Source organism: Doryrhamphus excisus, chromosome 20 (genome assembly GCF_030265055.1).
Source record: "Doryrhamphus excisus isolate RoL2022-K1 chromosome 20, RoL_Dexc_1.0, whole genome shotgun sequence".
In the NCBI taxonomy this organism is placed as follows: domain Eukaryota; kingdom Metazoa; phylum Chordata; class Actinopteri; order Syngnathiformes; family Syngnathidae; genus Doryrhamphus; species Doryrhamphus excisus.
Genome location: NC_080485.1, coordinates 5670023 through 5686355, shown reverse-complemented (window position 1 = coordinate 5686355; position 16333 = coordinate 5670023). Strand labels below are relative to the sequence as shown.

The 16333-nt window shown below is 40.4% G+C and overlaps 1 protein-coding gene across 2 annotated transcripts in view; it reads right to left on the bottom strand.

Annotated features, from left to right (window-relative positions):
* The window catches only part of wdr11 (WD repeat domain 11), a 47739-nt gene extending 32138 nt beyond the window's left edge, over positions 1-15601 (bottom strand). For both annotated transcript variants that reach the window (XR_009120388.1, XM_058058721.1), the window contains exons 1-10: positions 15409-15601; positions 13369-13480; positions 11095-11248; positions 10684-10857; positions 10375-10576; positions 6130-6295; positions 3798-3909; positions 2978-3176; positions 1552-1652; positions 683-859 (exon numbers count right to left, since the gene is read on the bottom strand). Coding sequence is in view for 1 of the 2 variants with exons in the window: in XM_058058721.1 (XP_057914704.1) it covers positions 683-859; positions 1552-1652; positions 2978-3176; positions 3798-3909; positions 6130-6295; positions 10375-10576; positions 10684-10857; positions 11095-11248; positions 13369-13480; positions 15409-15494 (1483 nt within the window). In the remaining variant the exon portion in view is untranslated. The remainder of the gene's footprint in view (positions 1-682; positions 860-1551; positions 1653-2977; positions 3177-3797; positions 3910-6129; positions 6296-10374; positions 10577-10683; positions 10858-11094; positions 11249-13368; positions 13481-15408) is intronic.
* Between the last annotated feature and the right edge of the window lie 732 nt (positions 15602-16333).

Sequence of the window (16333 nt, the reverse complement as noted above, 5' to 3'; positions counted from 1 at the left end):
ACATCATTGCAATTCAGCCTAGGGCTAGTGCTTTCACCTATTTGACACCTATTAGACCCTTTTCACTGAAGAGAGTTCATTTCCCCGCTTTGTGCCTCTTCTCTGGTAAGCAATCACATGCAATTACAATCAAACTCCAACATCAACTGGTTTCAGAACGTCCTGTCCACAATACCATTCCAAAAAATGGCAACAAAATGATTCAACCTTGATCGTATCGTTGGTAAATGAATAACGTTAAAGTAACTATATACCACTGTATTACCAAACACATGGATGTGGTTATCACCTTCATCAAGCTCAATTGGCTGCCTTGTGTAGTTACAATACATATGTTATAGCGGAACGACTTCTTTTCACCTTGACAAGGAGGATCATTTGAGATGTTTACTGAACGTGCTCTTGTCCATATTGCTAGGGTACAGATTGTTCACATACTCATTATAGTCATTCCTGTTTACAATCTTGCACCTGCTGCTGACAAATAATTACGTGATTTCATGTGGTTTATTGGCAATACATTTTGATCCGCGTGTGGAAACACCCGGGGGGAGGGGGGGGGGGGGGGGGGGTGGCACAGACTATGTTTACAAATCTCTAAACTAATTCAGCTCTGAGATTGTGAACTTTTGGTGGGAAAGCACAATTTGTCCTATATATGTGTGTTTACAATATAACCTACCAACAGCCAGCATCGGTTGGTAGTGGTTGATGTTTTTGGTCGTAAGAGGTGGACACATGCGGATGGCAAATGGTGGCAGTGGCAAACCAGAGAGGAGGCCAGTCAACAGGAACTTAAGCTGGACTTCTTGCTGGTTCGATGATGGAAGAGGGGCTTCACCGGCTATTAATGTCTGACCTAAAGATAGAAATGCAGACAATTCAGAAAACATTCAGACCTTTTTCAAAATGTTCATGTTAAGTTGCAGCCAAAACCCTTGGGTTATAAGTGGCCCATAATGTGAAAACAAAACAAGAATATGAAATTGACCTATTATTGTTTTTTATTTCACCATTGAACTTTGGTTGAACCACTTTTCAAGCAGACCAGATGTGAAAGTCACAGAAATCACATGTTTTAACAGGGGCGCCATTATGCTTCATCCACTTTGCTCAACTTATTTGATTCATTAAATGCCTAATAGCTGAGAACCATAAAATGCTGCTTGAGTTTGCTTCACCACACAGCCCCATGCTCCTTGATAATCTATTTTAAGGAGTTAAATGGACACGGTTATATATTTTGGATGGCTGATATGCTTCATTTTAGGCTATAACTGACATTCTTCCTTATGAGCATCAGCCATCATAACTATAAAACTGAAAATTGAGAACACTAACTGCAAATTAGAAATAATACTGCTTGAAAATGTATTGCGATCACCAAAACCCGCCAGACAACATATTGTAGCTGCTGGCCACAGCTATGATAGGTTTTGCTTGGGCCCAACTGGCTTCTGTGGAAATCATTAATTCACAGAAAGAAGATTATAGAAAAAAATGTGTAACATAGTAGCAAATAGTGGCGCAGATGGTGATGTGAAATCTTACCTATCATGCTGTTGAGGGAGAGATTCTGAATATGTTTCTGGTTTGGGCCCAGCGGAGATCCACAAAACGACACTGGAGAGTACAGTGGTGACAGACCTGAACTGCAACAAAACAGATTAAATAAAATATTAATCTAATATATCATGAGAGCATAATGGTATAACAGGTTTGGTTGTGTCTTAAATGAAAATGAGTGAACTAAGAATAAGAATGTATTGAAATTAGGCAGTATGATCACAAAGTGAAGAGCCAAACATATTTTTTTTAATTAATCCTGCAACTTAACCTAAGTAATAAAAGTCGACCGTCACTGTTTTTCACAAAGTAATTCAGAAAAGAATGTTGTTTCATGGTTGAATACAGCCTAGTATTGGTGAAAAGAAATAATATAAAATATGCATATTTAAGCAAATAGTACTTATGCTTGGCCGACATTAGGCATTTTCAAGCATGCAAGTGGCTAAAGCAAATAGAGGGAAGAAGCAGCATTCTAATAGTGAATATAGCACTGTATTACTGTATTCTACATTGGTTATTAGGTATCGGTGAATGGTGGGTGAGACAAGGGCCAGTTGTAATTAGTTTAAATTATCTCACAACAGGCACAACAATAATCATCATAATAACAACTCGAGTTACTGTTGGTGTCACATTCCACGACAAGCTAAAACTCAGCTTTGGACCTCTGTCACTTCCTGTACTCCACTGTATCTGTCTGCCCGCCATTAATGTCCGCTAAGGAACACATTTACTGTGACACACACAAACAGGAGTTTTATTTACGTCTTTAATGGCTTATTTATGCACATTCTGTATATTGCAATGGGTAATATGAGTGTGAAGCCTTTTAAAGCTGCCATTAAACCACACTAAGGAGATAATAGTCACCTCCAGAAAAAAACAAGACATAATGCTAATGTGTGAGTAAAAGTTATGTTATGGGCACTAATAATGCTAAAAACCGTATTTGGAAGATTGTAAACAGGCTTTCTATGCCATAACTATGAAACTATTACTACTTCACTTATTGCGGTCAAGTCTGGACTCAATTAACCGCGACAAATGAGGGATTATTATATATTCCCGATTTAACTTGTTAGTAAGCACACAAATCCATCTGTGGCCCACACAAGAAACAAACTGAAAGGAGCAATACAGTAATGTCTTCACGACAGGAGCTCAGAGTTTCCCATCAAAGGAAAGCGAGACTCATTGGTGATAGCATAAGTCCCTGCACGTCCTACCTGTGACAGTCGCTGAGAAGCCTAAATTTGGGTCAGAGGATTATGCAGTTTTAAAGGAAGTTTATTTAAGGCAACTTATAAAGTAATGTGACTCATTCATGGCCTTTTTTCAAGTCAGCGCCTGCAAATGTGTGATATAGGACAGCAGACTTATTCAGCACAATTTCTGTCTGCGCGTGTACCTCGGATTGACAGAAGCTCTGCCTGTGTAGGCTTTGAGCTCCCATAGCATGACTCTACCATCGCTGACCGTGAGAGCCGCATTGTTTTCGTTGACAGGGCAGATAACCATGCGATATGGCCGGACAGTCTTGGTAACACGGATAGCATCACACTGAGAGCGGAGGTCGTATACAAGCTCCTGGGCACTCTGTTCTGGGTCTGAGAAAGGAGGATAAGACAGAATGATGTATCAGTGGCTGAAAGGTACATCAGGACAGCCTGAAAGGGGTAGGTAATGGGAAACATCAGAGTGGGAAACAAGAAAATGAAGAAGTGTTGGGCATGTGAATAAAAGGGAGACACAAACGTGGGATAAGGCATTGATTAGTTGTTAATAACAAAAAAAACAGAAGAGAGAAGATGAATGGGAGGAGATCGTGGAAAAGGTAAGCTTGAAGGGAAATGAGAGTACGACAATAAAGAGAGAGGATTTAAGGAGATAAGCACCCAGAACAGGAAATAAGCGTTTAAATGAGGGTGTGAGCGTCTCATAAAAAGAAATGTCAAGGAAGCAAGAAAAGGAGCTGGCAGACAACAGCAAGGAAGGATAAGTGAGGAACAGAAAGACAGACATGTGGCCAGACTATAGACTCCCATTGGCCTGTGACACTAAGCCAAAAGATAAATGAGATAGTAGGAGTCTGAATGCCCATTGGTGCAAAGAGAAAGGCTCCAGGCTTTGTCAGTGCTATAGGCAGAATAAATTGAGGGGAAAACAACACAGGAGTGATGGAGGGCTGTCACAAATGGCGTCCACTGCACATGTAAGACAAAGCATACCCGCTGCTCCTGATGCTTCTTCTGGAGCTGCAGTGGAGCGGCACACACGGAGTGTGATGCATCCATTCTCATGGAGGCAGTATAAGGCATCTCTCTGGGCGCACGGGATCACCTGACACAAGATAGTAAGAGGCACGACAGAGATGACATGATGATTGGCCTCTGCCATTTCATGTTCTTGGGTTACGCAACTTCTCTCTCAAACGCTAATCTAACAAGCGTTATGTTTGGTTCGATTGAAGGCTCATTTGTGGTCTTGGAAACTGTGAGGACAATGTGTTTTTTAAACTAGTTTTAGGTTTTTATTTTCTACAACAAAAAAAAATGATTTGCCGTGAGGTGATCTTATTTGTTAGAATGGAAAATCGAACTTGTTTAGTTCCATGGTGTCCCAACTCTAAAAGAATCACTACCCCCGGCTTAACTGTATCTAAAATACAAAAATACATACAACCAACAATAAAGCCTCATTTTCGGGTGAATCTCAACTCATAGTGACGGGTTTTCACTGCTGCGGTGTGTGGGGATTAAGTGGAACGCCAATTTAAATGAAATCTTAAAGATGAAACGCTCTTAATGCACAAAGTAATCATTCAAACGTATGTGTTGATATGATGCCCACAGAGCAAGGAACAACTTGCCGCTGTCTCCTTCCTGCTTCGGTCTTCTCGCATTGTGAGGTGTTCAAGTGCACTCGGAATTTTTCGTGTTAGGTGCTCATTGTTTTTCATTTTTAATTACGTTCTCGGGCGGCACAGCGGTCTAGTGGTTAGCGCGCAGACCTCACAGCTAGGAGACCAGGGTTCAATTCCACCCTCGGCCATCTCTGTGTGGAGTTTGCATGTTCTCCCCGTGCATGCGTGGGTTTTCTCCAGGTACTCCGGTTTCCTCCCACATTCCAAAAAACATGCTAGGTTAATTGGCCACTCCAAATTGTCCATAGGTATGAATGTGAGTGTGAATGGTTGTTTGTCTATATGTGCCCTGTGATTGGCTGGCGACTATTCCAGGGTGTACTCCGCCTCTCGCCCATAGACAGCTGGGATAGGCTCCAGCATCCCCCGCGACCCTCGTGAGGAAAAAGCGGTAGAAAATGAATGAATGAATTACGTTCTCCCCAATGGCAATTGACGAACCCCACTTTGGGAACAACTGCTTTAGATCAGCTAAGTAAAGCACACTCATCAATCATTGCTTCACATACATGCAGAGTCTAAGTGATGTTAAACTGTTTAAAATATGTTCTATTACTTGCTCTACAGCCCTGATAAATCTACCCTCCCACCAGATTTCATCCATTTCCAATTACAAAACTGGTCTCCAGTTGTAGAATTGGCAACCAAAGGTCAGTGGTGCTACTGAACAGGACATCATATCTTAAGTACAGCAGTCTGATTATTCTGCTGTGAACAACGCAACCCTGCTCTGCTGGGCCCTCACCTCACAGTGATGAGGTGAGCACTGAGTGTGAGGGAAAAAAGTAGACAACTTTATCATTTGTGCCAGGGGGAATTGCTCTTGTGGAAGATTCATCCAAAAAATAAGGCCTTTAGTAAAGGCTGGAATATAATGAAATAAAAGCAAAGGGAGGGGTGGGAGGTCTTTTATAGGCAGGGAAAGACAGTGATGTATGAAGCATGTTAAAGCTTAACCGCGCCATCACAAATTCATTTACCTCACCTTAACTAACCAAAGTATTAGAACAAAACAAGTTCTAAATTGTCTCGTGCTTGCAACTTCCAAATTGATGTCAGAGTGGACTTTATGTCATACACTTGTAAATTAAAAAAGCCTGGGAGCTAATGGAATTCAGACCTTGAAAAATCAATGTAAATGGCAATTTAAATCTATTTTTAACCATTCATTTTCTGCTGCTTATCCTCACCAGGGTGACAGGGGTGCTGGAGCCTATCCCAGCTGTCTCCGGGCGAGAGGCGGTGTACCCCCTGGACTGGTTGCCAGCCAATCACAGGGCACATATAGACAAACAACCATTCACACTCACATTCATACCTATGGACAATTTGGAGTCGCCAATTAACCTAGCATGTTTTTGGAATGTGGGAGGAAACCAGAGTACCCGGAGAAACACATGCATGCACAGGGAGAACATACAAACTCCACACAGAGATGGCCAAGGGTGGAATCATACTCAGGTCACCTAGCTATGTGGCCTGCGCGCTAACTACTCAAACTAAATCTATTTTTTGTAACCCAAAAATCTAACCCAAAAAGCCAAATATATATATATTTCTGTGGTTCACAGAAAATGTGCAGCAATTGCGTTAAACCTCACTGAGACAGGTTTTACAGCAGTGTATGAAAGTCTCACCTGGACGAAGGGCACTCCAGAACGTTCAATGGCCACCACTCCTACAGTCTGGCTGAGCTCCAGGTCCAGGATGAGGATCTCTCTAGGATACAGCAGCAACATGTGGTTCCTCTTGGATGGCAGGTAAGAGAGCTGCAGGCAGTCGTTCAACGTCACTGCCTCTGCACTACAGTCCACAAAGTAGAGGAAGAACATTAAAGAAATTGTCATTTGTTTTCACCAATTTTCTTAAGAATAAACAAAAGGCATGGCGTATTTGGTGGTAAATAGGGACTTTTGGGCGATTTAAATTAGCAATTGTGATTAAGACACCATGCTCATAGTTAGTCATGTGTACTGCATTTGGTCGAAATTTTGTCAGGGTGCAATCTACCTCTTTTGATCAGCCCAACTCGAGAGTACATAAGTTACTTTTCTGTACCAGCTTGACATAGTGGTTAACGTGTTACACTGCAGTTTGGTAGCCGCAAAAATCAGATGTGAAATTATATTTCCAAATAACACTATGGATAATATCCTTCCTTTTATTTCACGCATGTATATTGATTTGCATTGTGTCTTTTGTACTTTCTTTAAAATTCTCTCACATCCAGTTTAAAAACCTTTCCTGATATGGTATATATGTAGATGTAAATGCCGGAAGTACCTATCTAGTGTTTGAGCATGTGAAAAATATGGATACAGATCATGTTTATTTATGTGTTCCCATACAACAAACAGAGTGAATTATGTCCGCCAGTGGATATCACAGGACAGATGGCGGCAACTGGCCAAATTGGGTGACAATAACAGGTGACTGATGAGTGAAGGTAGTACTCTGGCAGCCAAATGAACATCATTCCATGCATGTTTTAAATGAGTTGGGTATTGATTAGAGCCGTAACTCATCTAGCCAGGTTCATTCCTCTCGACCACAATGTGATCAAATACAGCAGAGGAAAACGCCAGTGAGATTGTTATCTTCTGGTGAAGGCATGGCTCGATAAAAATGCCTCAAAAGAGGAACCTTTTGGAGTTGCTGAGCCCCACACGATTAGCACCTCAATGATGCCAGTCGAGGAAGCAATGAGGCCTGAAATGTCTAAGCCACCAAAGGCAGCATCAAAAAGAAAGTGTTAAAGCCTTCTAAGTCTTAGATGCAAAGGGCAACGCAACAGATCTTCAGAGAGGAAGACAAAAAAAAAAACATGAAAAGGGAAGAGGACAGAGTCAGAATATTTAGCTGTCCAATTCCAAAAACATCACACACTGGATCATATCTCTTCTGAAGCAACACAGTAGACCCAGTTTCTAACTAGTAGTGAAACAGTGTATTGTGTGTGGGGGACATTTATGGTGGTAATCAGTGGTGGTAATAAGTATTTTAAGCCTTTTCATTCCATATCAATAGGAAAAACTAAACCAAACTGAAGAAGTCACAAGCTAGCGTACTTTGTAATGGCGGTCCCAAGACTGGTTAAATGCTAAATCAGAAAGTGCATCCATCATGAAACAAATATTCCAATCATGATAAACCTTTCTATACTGGCTCAGTCTTAATGACGACGCCCACTGGCACTGTTAACCAATGGGGTACCAGAGAAAACTATGCTACTGTTGGTTGACTGCGAAGGCAGAGATGGGGAAGATGTGTGAGGAAAGACAACATGAGATGAGGAAAGGCAGCAGTGTAGCAGTGAGACTACGGACTCTAAATGTTGGCATAATGAAAGAAAGGGCACGGCGATAGCTAACATGATGGAGAGTCTTAAGAGACCACATGGAAAGGCAGCAAGGCAAAAAGCATTGGATGAGGTTATAAGCTGTTTTACAATGGAGTAGATGGGACGAGGAATGGAGTAGGTGTGATCTGAAGGAAGAGTATGTAAACAGTGCCATGGAGGTCAGGCAGAACTATGGTGAAAAAGACTGAAATTGGGGGGTGTAAAAACATATACCCAAACATATAACTTGGTTGTGACGAGTTTAAAGAGAAAGATATTTTTTGAAGCTGGATGGATGAGCAACTGCAAAGAGGTGAAAAGTGGTAGTTGGAGCAGACCTCAACGGCCATGTTCACACCACCCCAAAGAGCACAACAGGATCTTGACACTAGCTACGTTTACATGAGGAGTTTTTCTCTTTCCGAATGAAATCTTTCCAAATGACCTTTCCGAAAGCAATGGTATACATGGAAAGGAATATTCCAATCTGTCTACATGCGCCGCTATAATCAATCAGAATAGTCAATAGGGCATTCACAGTAAAACGTAAACACCAACATCACGTGATACCAACTTCCTCGAGTTTTTCTTTCACTTGTTGAAATAACTCCGTATTGCCAGTTTTTCGTTCGTCCAGTATTGAAATTTAGTTTGAATGAAAAACAAACTTTCCGCAGCAGTCCAGTGCCGATTGCTCGCCTTCATTTTTTTAAATCAAAGAACGTCTGGAGCTGCGTGTTACGTCATATCTCAGCATTCGCTGAAAGAATGCACCCGGGAACAGGAAAAGATAAAGTTCAATCTTGCTAATATTTTATAACCTCACAGACCTCGCAGACCTCACAGCTAGGAGACCAGGGTTCAATTCCACCCTCGGCCATCTCTGTGTGGAGTTTGCATGTTCTCCCCGTGCATGCGTGGGTTTTCTCTGGGTACTCCGGTTTCCTCCCACATTCCAAAAACATGCTAGGTTAATTGGCGACTCCAAAGTGTCCATAGGTATGAATGTGAGTGTGAATGGTTGTTTGTCTATATGTGCCCTGTGATTGGCTGGCAAATCCAGGGTGTACTCCGCCTCTCGCCCAAAGACAGCTGGGATAGGCTCCAGCACCCCCGCAACCCTTGTGAGGAAAAAGCGGTAGAAAATGAATGAATTAATGTTTTATATAGATATGTATTTTCTTTTTTAATAAAACTGGACTTGTGAATGGCGTATAGAAGGGTTTAGATTCTGTTCCACAGATGGCGCTAATGCACACAAAAGCATCTTGCCAACCTCCAATAAACAACAGAAGAAGAAAAACACCACGAAGATGAACGCACCCTGACAACTTTCCGATTGAGCGGTTACAAGATACCTCAATCAGATTGGGGAAAGGAATATTCCACCCCTGTGAATCTGATTATAAATTCAGTCGGATTGGCACTTTTCTTTTCGAATGAGGTGTATACAAAGGCTAGATTCTTTCCGTTTGAGCAAATAACCTGAATGGAATTGGAATACTTGTGTCCATGTAAACGTGGCTAATGTCAGAAGGGCCGGCGTAGTGATTACGCTGGATCATAATGAAGGCTTTGCTGTCAGATTATTTGCTGTGTGTTGACATTAATATGTATGATGACAGCACTAGAGTCAGCACATTGCTGATGACAGACTTTCTTTCCGCTAATCCACCCACTATCAACATTAAGAGGAGATGGGTGAGAAAAAGCGCAGTAACCTTTTCCTTTTTTACATGTGAAAGGACAGACATGAAATGGACATGATGCGTGTGTGTATGCGTGAAAAAGGTGGTTGTCTGGGTGTGTAGACAGAGGGGGGCAAGGTGCTGCCGTTATGAATAAGCCTGTGTAAGACTGTAAGGTGGCTGCGAGAAATGTTACCCTGTGTCACTTAGCATTACTACACCCGATTATGCTAAAACGACTTGGGTTATGTTTGTCAAAGAAAACTATTACATGGACTTTAAAATACTAAACATTGTATCTGTATACATGATACATTTTACATATAGTGGTGGCAGTTTCATTCCATCAAGACTTTGGATGACAGTTCAAATCCTGCTGTGGATAAAATGAATTGCAAATAGTTGTTGTCTGCTTAGTACTGTTGACGTGCCCTCGAGCAAGGCAGTGGAACCCATCACCCATCATTCCACACCCTCTGCATACAGCAGAATGAAATCATAATTATTCTGAGGATTAAAACAACTGGAAGAAAATATAATCTCTGTGATTAATATGCAAAAATATGCATTCTTGAGATAAAGTAAAAGTTTGGACCAACTTTCCCATTGAGCGGCAAGAGAAAGTGTGTCGGTGTCTTATTAGGGATTTATTAAACCAATATTACACCTTTGTAACATTAAATTGCTTTAGAAATCTATTCAGATATAGTGGATTTGCATATACTGAGGGAGTAGCAATTTAAAAATGAATTTCTGTCAAAGTGCTCAATAATTCATTGAGGTACAGTCATGTGAAGGACAAGGCTAATTTTTAAATCCAGTTATGTGGCTAAGGGGAAGCTGGTGGCACTTACGTGGGTTTTTCATTGGTGATTAGCACTTTAACCTTGTTGAGAGCCTTCTTGGCACCAGTAGGAGCTGGTGCAGCGGTGGGTGCTGGCTTGGTGTGGGCAGGACTTGCATGGGGACTTGCGATGTAGACCTTTTTACCCGCACTTCCTGGTGGTTTTGAGTGAGAAAAGTCTGTGATGAAGACTATTCCTTCACTCGTCAGCACTGCACACAAAATTGAAAAAAATATATACTTTATAAAACTAAATGTTGTGAGGTTAAATGTATACGGATTAGATATACAGTAACTTAATATGGAATGAGGCACATACATGCCATGTTGGAGGGGTCAAACGGGTCAAAAGAAAAGGACAGGATGTTCTCAGCGTAGCTCTTCTTCCACAGCTTGGTTCCTGTGTCTCCATTCCACAGAATAATATAGTTGGGAGGATGTACGGCTAACAACAGATCACGGGACACATCCTGATTCCACAGCCACTCCAAATCTGAAAGAACAGAGGGAAAGCCAACAAAATTGGAAGGAGTGAAGATGAATCGTTGATGTCTGCAGCAGGACTGACAGAGTGACGGCAAAAGCATTGTAATGAGAACAAATACAACACAATGTAAGAGTTTCTATGGAAGAGATTGGGGATTTTTTTTGGCAGGTCTCGCCCCATAATGTCCTGCTCCAAAATAAAGAATCGTTACAGACCGCTATAAAAACAGCAATGATTTCGTACCCTGGATGGGTTTGGAGTGCTCTTGGATCTCACAGTGGGCAGTGCCACTGACAACATCCCAGACGATGATCTTCCCAGAGGCATCTCCTGAGGCCAGCCGCAAACAGTAGGGCGAGCTCAGGTTATGGTAGTAATTTTCTCTGGACCACTTCACCTGGAAGAAATATTAAATATATATATATATATATATATATATATATATATATATATATATATATATATATATAACCAAATAAAGTCGAGAATCTCTGATGCAAGTCATAATGCAAGAAGTCCCACACACGGCAGACATGCTTGTTCTGGATGCTGCAGTGGGGGCAGGGCGGATTGGCGTAGGGTATCAACGTTTTAAGCAAGTGTCGGTCGTTATCGAAACCGTGCTTTTACACTGGTAGGAGAATGTGATTACAAAAGACATGCTGAACATGGATGCAAACAACACAGGACTGATTTGACTTGGAAATAAAACACACTCTTTATAATACTTATACTAATACTTTATAACACTTTTAGGTTTTTCTTATATAACCCATACAAAAGAAAAGGATGGTTAAAAAAATACTTTGCTGTTTTTTTGTTTGTCACATATCTTGGTTATCCCAGGGGTCTTGGCATGACTACGTCTCAAAATGCCAATATTTCTGTACTTCAGCTGGGAGGATCTCCTGCTCGTCCACCATGTTTTCAGCACGAGACTGTCCACATAGTGAGAAAATATCCCCTCGGTGCGTGGTGCGGAAAATTTGGGCCGCACGGACACAGCACGGAGGGGCGCAGTTGCAAGTGATGTTATTTGGCCGTGCGGAGCCATGTGTGATATTAAAAAAAAGTTCTCCTCCCATCCAGTGTGGAAGTGGTAAGTTTTTGGCTTCTTAAGTTTAGAAGAAATAAATTAGCAAATTAGCAATGTGGTATAAACAACAAATGATAGGAGTGTAAGGTGACTATAGGGGTGTTATTTCATGTTCATAAGGCTTTAATAATTTACTAAATCCTAAACAGGATTTCTGTGCTCTAACTACAAAAATATACTGTATTTAAAGTGGTTGGGTTTGGAAACAATTAACCCCTATAAACAAGGGATGAATGTAAGCAAACTGACAAAATGTGTCGCAATCGTAACAACCATAGTCCGCACAAAATGTATCTAAAATTGACTTGAACATATGCAAATTAGCTGACATCTGCCTTTACAACTTTAGAGTTTTTGTGTGTTACTGCTCTGTTTTTTCATTAAAATACCACGGCCTCTCGGTGGGGCGAGCCCCACTACCTGAGAAGCACTGATTTAACCAAACGATGTACAATATATTTCAGCTTGTATGTATAATTTCCATTGCAGAAAATCCTCAATAAATTAAAATGTGTGCAGATGGCTAAGCATGCAACAGACCAAGCAAGGGAGACACATGATTAATTAAGGTCACAATGGATGCCACAAAGTCAAAACTTCTCTAATAAACCCAATGACCTATTTAAAACAAATGCCTTGCACTTACTGCTGCCTTGTAAATGTGGTGCTACGGGGAAAAGTGCAATTGATAAGCAGCGGATGCCAGCTTTGCACTTAAAAAGACAAATTACTCAAAGCAGAGTATTCTATTTTGTTTGACTGTTTTATTTCCTTCTCTATGGTGGTTGTTTTTTCTTTTATATCTATCATCCACCAAAATGCCCTGCATTGTGAATGTGTGGTGAGGAACCACTAACTGCTGCAGTGTGCTCACGATTAAAGTGTTTTGGAGTAAAGAATGGGAGCCCCAGGCGCAGCCTAGCCTCTGATAATCACTGGAGAATGTATGGCCCCTTATTGAGTGTTCTGCAAAGCACACAAATACTGTGCATACACATACACACCCATAAACACAAAGGAACCTCTCAGTCGCTGCAGAGGAATATCCTTTCACAGGATCAATAATGTCAGACAGCAACAACTTAGCTCAAGGTCAAACAATACCATGAGGGTGGATAAATTGTACTGTGGTTGAAAGGTTCTCAGCCAGCAGCAAGTGTGTGCATTTTACCTGACAAGAACATTCTGCCAAAAAGCAAGTTAAATTGTCAAAAATAAAACTTCACACAACCTTATAAAACTACATTATACCATAAAACCACAAATATGAAGAAAGCAGTCTGAAGTGAGAAAGAACAAGAATAGGCAGAAAATGTAAGCCTCCATTTAAATGACCCAACAGTAGTATAACATCACTTCCTTAAAAAAAAAAAAAAAAAGCAAACACTTTTTTGTGGTCTGGTGATTAAAGAAGAGCTTACCTTGACCACATTGGCTTTGTGCCTTTCCAGCACTTGGATGGTCTGTGCTGTCTTTGGATCAATGATAAGAATGCTTGAGTGACATCCCTGAGCTATCAGTCCCTGCCAGCCCCTAAAAACCAAAAAACAGGAGAAAGGAGAGTGTCTTTGTTGTCAAAAAGGAATGCAAAATTGAAAAGAAACTCAAGACCAAGCTCTTTCCATTCCAGACACAAGATATAACTCAAGTGGGGGACCACATTTCTCAACACTCCAGAATGTGATTGACTTTATATTCCTGTGATCCAACTACATCAATCTGTGTTCAGGAAGTTGTCATTCCGGATGACGAGCTAACATACATTAAAAGGTAATCAAGCGATTGCATGAATACTAGGAAATAAAGCATTAGTGGCAGGCTTAATATGAATGTGCTTTTTTAGCACTTTAAATGATAATGATATTAAACGTCTCTCCTGTTAAGGCCCAACGTTAAGCCTTTCATCAGAGCTTCAGGACAAGATAAAAGGTATGTGGGATATGAATTCACTTTAATATCTATCTGCAGATTAAATTTTATTAGAATCTGATGTTGTGGAATGTGCTCATTTTGTCCTGGAATTACAGTGTACATGCAATTTGTAGTGTGGCATGGAAGCAGACAGAACAAATTGCTGCACGCTGTAACTTCGTTAATACTTGGGGTAGAGAAGTGAAGTTCAAGACATGTTTTATCAGACTGAATTAATCACAAGCTTGATTTAATTCAACCTTCAACATTTTAACTGAACCAGTATCATTTATGAATCATATTGGCAACCACGAATCGAAATGTTATTAAAACATATCATTACACCCCTAGTATTCATTTATGTGGCCAACTGGCACACATGTCAGCAGTACAAAAACTAGATACTGTAGATAACAAGGCGTACCTTACAGCCCGGGTCGATTTAATACCAAGACACAGGTTTTGGGTGTATGATTATGTATCATTTAACAGTTCGGACATATGCTATGTTTATGAAGTATGTCTTCATAAAGTTACTTGTCCTGCAGTGCTGACTTGGATGCAAAGGTGCACCCCTGATACATTGCCATATTTTTTTAACAATAAGAATTTTGTTAATTTTCAGTTGGCAGTTCACAGATACTCCTAACAGTAAACAAATAACAGCCGCATTGACTGGCCAAAAGATTAGGTACACCTGCACAGTAGCCGCATCAAATATTCTACCTGTATGGCTATGGTGAAAGATTACGCCCCCTCAATATGTTGCAGTATGCACTTTGCGGTCTTAAACCTCTTTCATTTGCGGTGCTGTAAATGGATGGTTCATGCATTTTTGCATGAATCACCAACTTCACATAAATCATTTAAAAATAATAAAATCATAGTCTTATAGATCACTTATACACTGTACACATATAGCGAAATACTGTATGCAAGCCCCGCCCATTTAAACCACGCCCCCATTCAGTTTATACCACGCCTACTCTGATCCATACAGATCATTTAGATGAGTGAACAGATACAGATAGTGGTCTATTCGCTCATCCTAACAAGGAAATACAGCTGAAATAAATGCAGATTCTGGAAGACCTAGAACGCTTTCTGTGCGGGTCATCTTGTGTAGCTGCTCTATAGGAGTCATCTGCCATGGCCACCTTATGCTATGAAATTGCTACAAAAGCTATGTTATTCCTGTTCAGTATCATATAGCATCTGGGTGGAACAATCCATTATTGGGGTTCTTACGGAACATGGCGCAAAAATATACTGCCGAGTATCATACATTTCTAGATTTCTAGACCAGAACCAAGGCTACAACAGGCCCAGGAAAATGCAAATCACATGACACGACATGCCTTGCATGTGATTTACCAGCGATGGCAAAATTCCACAAAGTCAATATCTAATGACAAATATACCTAACAGACAAAAAAATACCCAATGAAGTTAAATTCACACCTTCCTGAGCGTGACGCAATATGTAAACACGAATGTTCATTCAAAAACAAGCTACCAGCGCATGCTAACGGAACAGCTGCAGTACTCACCAATCTACTGCGGTTTTATTCTGCAAATTAAGAGTGCCAGTCAACGTCCGCGCCGCGAGTTTGATGTTGACCGTGTAAGGAATCATTGTAAGTGATCAGTCTTTGCGATTCATTCACGTTGCTTGGTCGAGAGATTTTGCAGTGAATTAGCTTCTGTGGCTGGCTGGGCTCTGTTTTGGATGGTAACAGGAAGTGATACTGTGTTGTTGAAAATAGGGTCGTGCGGGAACACATTATATTAATGTAGTTCCGCATGAGAGGTAGGCGATATCAAGTAAATAATCTTTTCTTGAACATAGTTGAACACAACTATTTTGTGATTGTTGTCTTTAATTTCCTGACCATCTTTATAAACGTAGGATAAATATAATTACAGTAAAACATTTGTTTGAATATATATACAAGATATGCCTTTAAGATTAAGATATGCCTTTATTCGTCCCTCAGTGGGGAAATGTGTATAATATATATATATAATATAATTTATTACATATGAATAAATCAAAACGTATATTATTACTAATCTCCAGATTAAGTTGCAAATGTGCTCAAACAATGACTGCCAAATGACACACAAAGTCTCCCTCTATAAATACAACTATATAAGACGATGTAACAATATAATTTATTACATATTAATAAATCAAAACGTATATTATTACTAATCTCCAGATTAAGTTGCAAATGTGCTAAAAACAATGACTGCCAAATGACACACAAAGTCTCCCTCTATCATTTGTGCTGTTATCTAAGACTAAATGATGTCATTGCAGCGTTATGGCATGTCTGTGTTGTGCACTAAACTATTGAAAATATACAATGCTGTAAATACTTGAGCTATCACAATACCTACTTGTGACAAAATGCATACATGTGCTGCAACATGTTTGCTCCAAACCTGACAACACCGGTCAGGAATCGAATG